The 11419-nt window shown below is 46.9% G+C and overlaps 1 protein-coding gene across 1 annotated transcript in view; it reads left to right on the top strand.

The window, feature by feature from the left end:
- The window catches only part of LOC135816879 (gephyrin-like), a 24003-nt gene extending 13859 nt beyond the window's left edge, over positions 1 to 10144 (top strand). Inside the window, exons 12-22 of the mRNA XM_065329982.1 lie at positions 648 to 703; positions 1196 to 1315; positions 2149 to 2207; positions 2894 to 2996; positions 3497 to 3547; positions 4314 to 4438; positions 5476 to 5563; positions 6088 to 6161; positions 6388 to 6458; positions 6771 to 6874; positions 9488 to 10144. Of these exons, the coding sequence (XP_065186054.1) occupies positions 648 to 703; positions 1196 to 1315; positions 2149 to 2207; positions 2894 to 2996; positions 3497 to 3547; positions 4314 to 4438; positions 5476 to 5563; positions 6088 to 6161; positions 6388 to 6458; positions 6771 to 6874; positions 9488 to 9751 (1115 nt within the window). The 3' untranslated portion in view covers positions 9752 to 10144. The remainder of the gene's footprint in view (positions 1 to 647; positions 704 to 1195; positions 1316 to 2148; positions 2208 to 2893; positions 2997 to 3496; positions 3548 to 4313; positions 4439 to 5475; positions 5564 to 6087; positions 6162 to 6387; positions 6459 to 6770; positions 6875 to 9487) is intronic.
- Positions 10145 to 11419: the final 1275 nt, after the last annotated feature.

Raw genomic sequence — 11419 nt, 5'->3', positions numbered from 1 at the left:
GTTTCGACATGTCCTCTCTGACTCCATTGTCGATACGAAGAAGAACTCGTTTGTTGTAAACCAGACGTACATGACTGTGTCAACGTGAGTGAGTTGTCATTTTTCCTGCTTTCGCGCGGAATATTTCTTCGAGTTCACAGTGAGTTTTTCCAGGCAGCGCTCGAGTGCTCATACGGTAAGACGCCAAACTCCGCGGGCGATCGCCAGGATTGTAAATCTTTTTGAAACGGACTGTAGTCTTAATCATGATTGAAGCCTATGGTGTTTCTCAAGCCTTTTTGCCGCATAGAAAACTATTACTACGCACATGTACATGGTATCAGCGACTGTGCATGTGGCAATGCATGTGCACTGATGGTGTCCTGTTTTTGTGATTTGTAACAACGCTTAACCGCACCAGAAGTGTTTGCCGTACACTTAGCGAAGTAGGTCTCCTCGGGTTATTTTCGACTCTTGATTCCTTCATGCCTTTTCCTCTTTTTTCTTTACTGTTTCGGATAGTTGCCGTGGTTGACTATCACCCTTCATTTCACATTCATTTGTCATTGGCAGTCGTTTGATGAGCCAGGAAATGTTGAATAAATACAATACAATAGGTATCTCTTACAATCCGATATTCCGATCACTTGCTCCTGTGTTGCCTACAGCTGCGGACGGCAGCGGGGAGAGGAAAGTCGTCGGACCCGTCATAGCTGGTGATTCCGTACGTGGCATCCGTATACGTGTGTTCTAGTAACTGTAACTCTACTTGATATGCACAGTGTTTGTTTGCTTAGTCATCAGTTTGAGGGAGTGGAACGAAAAAAATTTCACGGTTCGCGTGAGACTCGGCCAAAGGCCCAGTTTTCCGTATCCGCAGGAACGCCACCACCCTCTTGGATCAAGGCGCAGATGCAGCTCCTAAGCGGTGGGAGGTGAGTAGATCAGACCCGCCACAAAGTGGTCAAAGACCGAAAATCCCATTCACTGCATCCATGTTTCCCTCATGCCAGGCCACGAGTTCCCAATTAACTGTGGAACGAAAGGTGTGAAGAAAACTTGAAACCTTCGCAGCGATAGGCAGCGCACACGTGTACAGTATGTTAGTTATTTCCTGCATGCCCGCTTCCCTCGTTCAGTTTTCGACTCCGCCTATTCTGCTACACACCTTATGTTGCTGTTCTGCTGTTGCCTGTGTCTCTGTTGCTAACGATAGCCTCATGTGACGTTGAGCAGTAGTGAAGTTGCTCGGATCAGCACTGGTGCATGTTTGCCGGAAGGCGCTGATGCAGTCGTGCAGGTGGAAGACACAGAGCTTGTGGAGGATGCCGATGATGTAAGTTTCTTCTTTCTTCTTTCCCTTCTTTTTGTTGCCATGGCTGGCTAACGCCCACTTTCTTTATATCGGCGGTTGCCATTGGCCGGTTAACGTTGAACAGTGCGTCAGCAATGTGCATGGGTGTGTGTGGGGGGGGGGGGGGGGGGGAGGAGGAGGGTGTGTGTCTGTGTGTTTGGCTGTCAGCACCATTCCTCCAGTGGTTGTTTACCATCGTGTCTGTGTGTGTATCATTTGGTCCTGTCATTTGAGAAGCTCTATTAGGTACTGTAAAACCGGAAAGTCTAACAAGTCACAGAGTCTGACATCCGACGTTTTAATGACCAATTTGTTTCGTTATTTGAAGAAACATTATTGTGAACCTGGTTTGAGATGTCTGTGTAAAGATCCGCATACAGATGGGTGGCCAGGTAGCCATCGTTAAACTTTCTGCACGTAATCATGCCAAAATTACAAAAACATTAAACTTTTGGTCGTTAAACTTTCCGGTTTTACAGTAGTAGTGTCTGTACGGATATGCATGTCTACTCCTCTTATGCATGTCTACTCCTCTTATGCATGTCTACTCCTCTTATGCATGTCTACTCCTCTTATGCATGTCTACTCCTCTTATGCATGTCTACTCCTCTTATGCATGTCTACTCCTCTTATGCATGTCTACTCCTCTTATGCATGTCTACTCCTCTTATGCATGTCTACTCTTATGCATGTCTACTCCTCTTATGCATGTCTACTCCTCTTATGCATGTCTACTCCTCTTATGCATGTCTACTCCTCTTATGCATGTCTACTCCTCTTATGCATGTCTACTCCTCTTGTTCTCTGCTGTGCAGGGCCGGGTGGAAGTAGTTGTTAAGATTTGCACCTCGGTCGATGTTGGCAATGATGTAAGGTGAGTACTGGACTGGGATCTTTTTCCTTTGTCTTGTTCATTGTAAAGCATGCTTCAAGGAGCATCCACATTCCGAAACAATTAAGCTGTGCTTTTTGGTAGGTGGCTGGAACGTGATGTAGTTCTTTCTCTCCGTCCATTTGATTATTCAGATTGTAATTATTCTGTATACTTACATGTATTACTTAGGGCTAGCCACTGTGTGTGTGTATGTGTGTGTGTGTGTGCGTGTGTGCGTGTGTGTGCGTGTGCGTGTGGGTGTGGGTATGTATGTGTGTGTGTGTGTGTGTGTGTGTGCGCGCGCGTGTGTGTGTGTGTGTGTGTGTGTGTGTGTGTGTGTGTGTGTGTGTGTGTGTGTGTGTGTGTGCGTGCGTGCGTGCGTGTTATTCAGATTGTAATTATTCTGTATACTTATTACTTAGGGCTAGCCACTGTGTGTGTGTGTGTGTGGGTGTGTGGGTGTGTGGGTGGGTGTGTGCATGTGATGTGTTTGTGTGTGTGTGATGTGTTTGTATGTGTGTGATGTGTTTGTATGTGTGTGTATGTGCGTGTGTGTGTGTGTGTGTGTGTGCGTGTGTGTGCGTGCGTGTAATTGTGGTGGTGTGCGTGCGTGTAATTGTGGTGGTCTGATGCTGTTATTGCATGTGATATGCGTACCCTGATTTCACCATGTATGCTGTGTGCAGGCCGGTGGGTTTCGACATTGCCCAAGGCGAGCGTGTCCTGACAGCGGGCTGTACGCTGGGTTCAGCCGAGATTGGCCTACTGGCCAGCATTGGTGTGGCTCAGGTAAATGCAACTAATCCACGTTCACCATTGACGCACTCATTGTAGAGGATGGGGGCAGTTCACATTTGAATACGACATTTGAATGGCATTCCTGACACAGAATTTCACGTTGTGCTAAAAGTAACGTTAGTGCAGCTGTTGGATGCGATTCCTAACATTGGTCCACATAATCTTTGATGTGAAACACTCCAGGTCGAGTCCAATGGTAACTTGCAAGATTGTTGTCATCTAGTACATTGTCATTAGCACTCATTTCATTGTACGTGTACATGTAAGTAAGAGTAATACGGTCTAGTCTATCCTCTGTGTGTGTGTGTGTGTGTTTGCGTGTGTGGTGTGTGTGTGTATGTGTGATGTGTGTGTGCGCACGCACGCGCATGTGCATGCGTGTGTGGTACTTTCTTATTAAAGTTATTATATGGTTGACCTGAATGATGTCATGTTGCTATGTTCTTGCCACCATCTTGTACTGTTTCCTGTGTGCTCACTACGCATTACAGGTTGATGTTCACCGCAAACCAGTTGTTGGTGTCCTCTCGACTGGAAACGAGGTGAGTTGTATGTAGAGTCACCCCCACCCCTCTCTCTCTCTCTCTCTCTCTCTCTCTCTCTCTCTCTCTCTCTCTCTCTCTCTCTCTCTCTCTCTCTCTCTCTCTCTCTCTCTCTTTCTCTATCTCTCTCTCTCTCTCTCTCTCTCTCTCCCTTTCTCCTTCATCTGCCTCTATAGTCCAATGGGATGTAGCTTCCAAGGTTCTCATCTGTACCAAATGAATGAAAGGTCTGCCAATGCGTGCAGCTGAGAGCCTGTCCAGGGAATGGAAGCGTTTACAAGTGGAAAGAAGACGCTGCAGTGGAGTTGGAGAGTTCACGCGATCATTCTCGTCAGCATTTGCGTAGACATGCAAACATTTGCGTAAAATCTTGATCTGCAAAGCGAAAGTTCTTGTGGAAATGCTGTTGTGCTCGGTGAAATTCGACCCAGACTAGAGTGCACACGGCCCTTGACTCCCTGGAAGTGGCACGAATGCAGCTGGACGTACACATGTACAAATACAATGACGCGATCAGAACTAATCCAGGTTGCCAGTTTTGCACTTTGGGTCGGAGTTCACCGAGCGCAACTCTACATGTACTTGCATCCGTTTTGATTTTGAAATTCAGCTCCATGTAGAATTTTTGAAAGCTTTGCTGTGAGTCACGTTTTTCTGTGTGTGTGTGTGTGTGTGTGTGTGTGTGTGTGTGTGTGCGTACTTGTGTGCTTGTGTGCTTGTGGGTGTATGTACGTGTGTATATGTGTTGATTCGTCACCCGGCACAGCTGTGCGATCCGGCCACTGACACGTTGCCCGGTGGTCATATCCGTGACAGCAATCGAGCCATGCTCATGGCAGCTGTGCGGGAGAAAGGATTCACGGCGTTGGACCTGGGTATTGCCAAGGACAGGTAGGGCTGCTGCAGCTAGACATAAATATGTATGAGCATGCACTGGATTCTGGGGGCTATCTTGAAGTTGTACTGTTTGGGCTTGAGGGTTTTACGTGTTCTGGCCGCCTAGAATTAATTTGTTGCTCTGGGTCACTCTTCTAGCTGCAATAGGGTTGATTGGTTGTTCAATCAGGCTTCTTTGTGTGGCTGCACTGCATACATGTAGTTCTGATTGTGTTGTTCAGATGAGCCAGTACCATGTGATGGTCCTGCCATGCCCAGATCCTGGCTACACGGGTATAGGAGTGCGAGGAGCTAGTGACACCAGTGCGTTGGTCATGCAGGCAGCCATGATGTCATCCTCTTTTCTGCTGGTGTGCCTAGAATAATAGAAATTCTATCTGCGGTTGCGTATCGGGAAAGAGGACTGGCCTGGTGACCCCGAAACAAACTGACTCCCGGGGTGACCTCAGTTGAATATGCTTGCAATGTTAGTGGGCTGTGGAGTATTGCCAGTAGCTGTGCATAACTGAAGAGAGCACTGGCTGATAATACACGTTCCCATTGTACCAACATGTATAGCGCTTGATTATATATATAGAAGCCTTGCTTGATAGTTCAACATGTTTTCGATTTCGACAGCATGTTACAAGGCGAGGACGCACAGTGCTCCTGACGGTTCAAATGGTCGCAAGACCGGGACTCATATAATTATTATTATAGTGCTTCTAGGTCAGTGTACATTGTAGGAAAGCCAGGATTGGTGTTCGAAGGTCAGTGTAGATTGTAGGAAAGCCAGGATTGGTGTTCGAAGGTCAGTGTAGATTGTAGGAAAGCCAGGATTGGTGTTCGAAGGTCAGTGTAGATTGTAGGAAAGCCAGGATTGGTGTTCGAAGGTCAGTGTAGATTGTAGGAAAGCCAGGATTGGTGCTCGAAGATGCGCCTTTCCTTACATTGAGCTACCATTTGAAGTACGTAGAGTGTCGCGACTTTTGAAACGATTCTTTCTAGCTCCAAGTAGAACGTTCTCCATGCGCTCTCGATCTAATGCACAGCTTAGAAGCGCTCGGTGAGACCATACGTGCAGCTCTGGAGCAAGTCGACGTGCTTGTCACCTCCGGCGGTGTTTCAATGGGAGAAAAGGTGAGAGCTGCGTTTCTTGTCAACTTTTGACTGCTCCGTTTATTCATTTATTTCGGTTTGTTTACTTGTACAGTTCTTCCTCTGGAAAGAAATAAAACTCGCGACTTGTTTCTTCACATTCTATGGAGTCGTTGTGCTCAAGAAATCTGATACAAAGAAGAGCGGCACTGTTTGAGTCTCACTTTGTTGTCGCCATTGCTAGATTCCTCAGAGCTCAATTCATCAGAACTGACAGGTTGATCGAAGTCACGAAGTTTTTTGTTTTCATAGGAAGTATTTACCTACAGTCAGCAGTCAAACACAGTCCTCACGCTGTCTTGGAAGAACATGGCATGGTGACAGGGCTTGAGATGTACATCCTGCATGTGAAGAAATCAGGCTTGGCAATATGTTTGTAACACTACCAGGGAGCCGGTCTTCAACCCAGGCGTGTATGCCTGGCTGTGAGCTGACCTTGGATGGTGTGAGGACAGTGTACAAGCTGTTCTGCTTCGTGTCTTCTTGTCGTACCGTTTTCCCTGCAGGACTTGCTGAAAGCTGTGTTGACGAGCACGTTTGGAGGCACGCTGCACTTCGGCCGCGTGCATATGAAGCCAGGGTAGGTCTTGTCTTGCTCAAGCGTGCCGTATCATTGAAGTGCTGAAATGCCATGTAGTGAAGCGTCCTGCACCTCAGGCACTGCCTGCCATCCTCCTCCTCGCACAGCACGTCTAACGTTTAATTCCTTGCATGGCCATTCTTGCTGTGTGTTTGCTATTCTTGTTGGGAGTGAATGTTGATACATGCTTTCCATTGCTCTGTGTGATGTCGATCATGGACTGTAGGAAACCAACAACGTTCGTCACCATCCCGGCCAAGGATGACCGAGCAGAGAAGTTGGTGTTTGCCTTGCCTGGTGAGACAAACTTTTTTGATAGAATGGAAATGAGTCAGCATTGTATACTCTCTTTTAAAAGGTTGCAGCAGGACGTTCCTTTCCTGTACAAAAAGAGTGAAGATTGCACACCCGTGGTACAAGGGGCTATGTATGTAAAGTGGTGTTGAGACTTTCCCTGGTGTAAAATTCTCCTTTTTTTTTACTTTTTATACTGAAAATCTGAATTATCTTTCCTGGGCAGCACAAGGCGTCTGTGACAGCACTCGTCAGTCTATCTATAAAGACTGTTCCTCTATGTCTCCTTCTTCCACGATGTGTGTATGTTGTCAGGTAATCCTGTCTCGGCCCTGGTCACGTTCCACTTGTTCACCGTGCCCGCTCTCCGCTGCATGTCTGGACTAGCACGGCCGACACTACCCTGTATACACGTCAAGGTAAGTGTAGTGGTGAGCACTACTCGAATTTCAGAAATTTTTCGGTGCTCAATGTTTTCGGTATGAGGGCAAAAGGCCAGGTTACGTGAACAGAAAATTTAGGTACAGAGGAGCAATTCCCTATTGGATTATGTGTGTTAGTGTCTGTTCGGTGTGTTGAAATTTTAGGTATGAAACAGATGCACCGAAAGTACCGAAAATAAAAGTACACCGAAAATTTGTGAAATGACAGTATCTCGTATGCTTGTTCAGCGGGGTTCATCCTAGCCACCGCCGAATGCTGCAGGGAAAGCCATGGTGCAAGGAAACCCAGTTTCGATAGACATGTGGCCTCTCCACACAGGACGATAGAGGTCATGCGATTACATCATCGTTTTAGATTGGTTGGTATGAGCTCAGACTCACTGCTTTGCTACTCAATGCAAATTGTGTGTGATGATGTCATTCACTCTATGAAATGATGTCGTTTGCATAGCCATGGCCACTTACTACATGTAGTCGCGGCCAAAGAAATCAGACACGTGAGCCGAAAGCAGCGCCAAGGCTCATGTGGCCCGTGCAACCCTCGCATGGGTGCGTGGACTGACTGTGCAGGATGTAATTAAAATGGAAACGCGGCTCTGCTTTTTTCTTCTTTGTTTGACTCGCTGATCGGATTTCTTTGGCCTCGACTGTACTGAGTATAGATTTTCTCCTGTACGGGTCAGTCTTGTGTGGATGGCCATCATGGCACATGAGACCACACTACTACTAAGTAAGTTAGTACCTGCAGTGGATGGGAAGCCAGGGTTTGGATTTCACTTACCAGAACTGCTCACTGATTTCAGTTGCCACATCGTGAAGCAGCGGCGAAGGTCCTACACGGGAAGTTTAAAACATAACCACGCACTCACAAGCAAGGAGAGTTCCAAGTTCTTTAACCTGACCGGTGTCTGTGACATGAGTCACTTCATCAGAGGAATGAAGATAAATGACAATATGGAACTCAATATAACCAGAGAACTGGACAGACAGGCGTTGAGCACTGTCGAGTAATTAGCGCGAAAAAAGCAATTGAGCGATTTAGCGCGAAAAAAGCGTGAACAAAACACGGGGTTGCTTGCAAGGCGAGAAAACAAACACGAGGTTGAGTGCAAGGCATGGAGGTAAAAAATACCTATACCCATCGTGAATGTGGTTTCCTAAACCATAAGTTAGCGCGAAAAGAATTTTGCAGGGTGCGTTGAAGGCTGAGGAGGCCAGGGTGATAGTCAGTAACAAAAACTGTGGGGCAAGAGGCAGAAGCTTGCACAGAGCTAGCTGGAGGTATGAGTTGACAGCTAGCTGGGGTATCACTGAACGCATCGTGGAGAAACCTAGGAGGGTAACCACGCTTGCGAAGCCTGGTCCAGAAAGCATCACGTATAGCGAGCAGGGAGGTGAACTGAAACGTGATGGAGGACCCCAGGCATTGTTCTGTATATTCCCTCCCAATCCTTCACGGAATTACGCACTGCCTCGTTTTCACTTTCCAAGTCAGGGAGCCTTTCTTGTGCCTTTGCTACATCAACCAATTCGCCCTCACAATTTTTCTGGTACATTGGCCTTCCATTATATCCTGCCTTTTGTATGGTTTTTTTTACTGGCATAATATGTTCTGGACACCAGCAGCAACAACACAATACGAGATGCAGGTGTAGAGCGTGGACCAAGGGCAAAGGAGGCAGCTACCCTCCCTCAGTCACTCTCGGCACTGAACGTAATATAGAGCTTACTCCGGCACGGCCTGGAGAACAAAGCGTGAACAAACTCTAGACTGACTCTCAAAGTCTAAGTCTACATCCCCGTTAAGCAAAGCATGGATCATGTAAATATAAAGGTGCTGCTTGCAAGCAGCGCCAGGTAAATATACAGCCATGGAAAGAGACACGGCGGTCAGAAGGAGACGCAAAGGAAACATGAGCGCTCTCAACAGCTCCGAAGTGCGGTGAGAAATTACAGCCTGGGAAGGATTCCTGAGGCTGCTTGACCAATAGTCACTGCAGACATGCAGTCCCCAGGACCTGAGTAGGCTATAAAGTAATCGCTCGGCGAGGAGTGTTGGTCGTCGGGGTTTGGGATTAGGGAATACTCTGAAATAAGGTACAGTTACGGAGTGCAGCAGACCAGGTACTCTTGAGTGTTGGTCGTCGGGGTGGGGGATCAGGGATGACTGGGGTACTGTTACGCAGTGCAGCAAACCAGTTACTAGTACTCTTGAATGTTGGCCGTCGGGGTTGGGGGTTAGAGTAGGGAGTAGTTACTCTATTTTCAGAAATTTTACGTGCTCGATTTGTTCGGTACGAGGGCAAAAAGCCAGGTTAGGTGAACAGAATTTAAGTAGAGAGAAACAGTTCCCTATTATGTGTGTTATTGTGTGTTCGGTGTATTGAAATTTTAGGTATGAAACAGACACACCGAAAATAAAAAGTACCCGAAAATTTGTGAACTTTCAGTACTCTTGAGTGGGGGGGGGGGGGCGTTGTTGGGGATTAGAGAATACTCTGATTAGGGTACAGTCACGCAGTGCTGCAGCAGACGATTCTCTCGTTCACGCAGATTTTTGCTTGTATCTTCTCATTTTTCTTGCTGTAGTTGTCACACCGGGTCACACTTGACCCTCGCCCCGAATATCAGCGTTGTGTTGTCCGCTTCAGCACAGCGTCGGCATCAGCGGCCAATGGCCAGGGCCATAGTTCGCCCTATCCCGAGGTTTCCACCACCGGCAGCCAGTGCAGTAGTCGTTTGCTAAGCATGCGCAGTGCCAACGCCCTTCTTTGCCTGCCGCCACGCTCGGCTGAAGTGACTGAACTCAGCCCGGGCAGCATTGTTCAAGCTCTCTTAATTGGAGAGCTGTAAAGAACTTTATCGTGAGAAATTTACACGTTCCAGTGCCATGCAAGAACTTTTGTCATAATAAAATCTGGCCTTTTAGATCTATTAGTGCTGTTGTTTCTTAACCCTGTTTGTAGGTCTGCTGGCAGACTAGTACAATGTAGTATGGAGGTTTGCATGCTATTTTGTTAATTTTGTTTTTACTCCTCACCCAAGGCTAGTAGTGCAACCTTTGCAGTCCACTCTCAAGCGCACACCAGTTGGCTACCGACCGATATTCATTGTTAGTTCGCAGAGGTATGCCGGATTGTAGGAGTTATTCCCTTGGATGATTGTAGTGACTTTACTTCCTTTACGCGTGGGGTTGCGTTTTTTGCCCATCTTGCCAAATTTCAAATCTAGTATTCTGCGAACTCCTCTTTGGTTTTGGTGCTTCTGATCGTGCCCATCGCTAGTTTGGAACTCATAACCAGGTGTGAGGTTACTCCTAAGCTGACCTTACTTCAGTTATACACAGCGACAGATTCCACAGCGACAGATGCTACGTACTCTAGTAGGGTACTGTCCGGCCGAGTATTGTTTTAGTACATCGACAAGTTTCGAGTGGTGAAGTGAGCAACACTTGGGTACAACACCCATTGTGCCTCGGCTATGTATAATAAAGAGGCTCGGAAAGCGATGGGCAGTCATTAACCTTTATCGTCCCGACCCCTCCAGGAATTATCGTCCTATCATCATGCAACTTTCCACACAAGTTAAGGGTCAACATATTATTTCGTTCGGATCAAGGAAGGCTGGGTTAGAGGTATGTTCCCATAATTATGGGAACAACGGGATAACGGGCGCATAAACGTAGCCAATTAGCTAACAATGAGGGATTCTCACCTCACGGGCCTACATGGAATGTAGTAGCAAGAGTAAATAAAATCTTGGTGAGTAGTCTTTGCATGGTGTTCATGCACCCCTGCCCAGTTTTGGGAATTTTTCCGGGCATCGGCGCTACCCGACATTTAGCATGGTTCCTCTCGTGACCAGGGATACTATGAGTATGAGCTAGCCACCTTGACTGCGTATGAAAATGGTTCCTCCTCTACCACGTACACATGTATACCTGTTATGGCCTCGTGATTCAGTGTAATTGTGGACAACGATCTACCCTGATCTAGCGCTCGAGTTGGCACCAAAAAGAGAGACCGGTTTCGCAAAAAGGAACACAATTAGTACATGTAGTCAAAAGATTGCAAAATCGCCGGCTTGACAGTATCCTCGAGCTAACGACGAATTGCCCTCCCACACAATTCCGAGTACTCTCCTATTACAGTGTTGGGTGATTAAAAATCGGCCAACCTCACATGTACGGTACATTTGAGACTGCCCATTTCCATTCAAATCTGCCTATTTTAGTTGTACGCAGCGTAGTACCAACTAGATTTAATTATCCCACGGACAACCCTCTTCGTGCAAACATCCACCTTTTTCCAGCATACAGACTTGTCTTGAAAATCTCATGTATACAGTAGGCTTTCCCCAAAATCGGCCCGTTTTTTCGCCCATTCGCCTTTTCTCTAAGCTCGACAAATACATCAGATTCGGCTGCAAAATCAGCTGATTATTCGAAAATCGGCTGCAAAATTGGTATTGGAAAATCGACTACAAGAATTGTTAGCATATTGGCTTCAAAATTGGTGAGAT

The sequence above is a fragment of the Sycon ciliatum genome, chromosome 1, assembly GCF_964019385.1.
Source record: "Sycon ciliatum chromosome 1, ocSycCili1.1, whole genome shotgun sequence".
Classification (NCBI taxonomy): domain Eukaryota; kingdom Metazoa; phylum Porifera; class Calcarea; order Leucosolenida; family Sycettidae; genus Sycon; species Sycon ciliatum.
The sequence above is the reverse complement of the archived record's forward strand: the minus strand, read 5'-3'. Positions and strand labels throughout refer to the sequence as shown.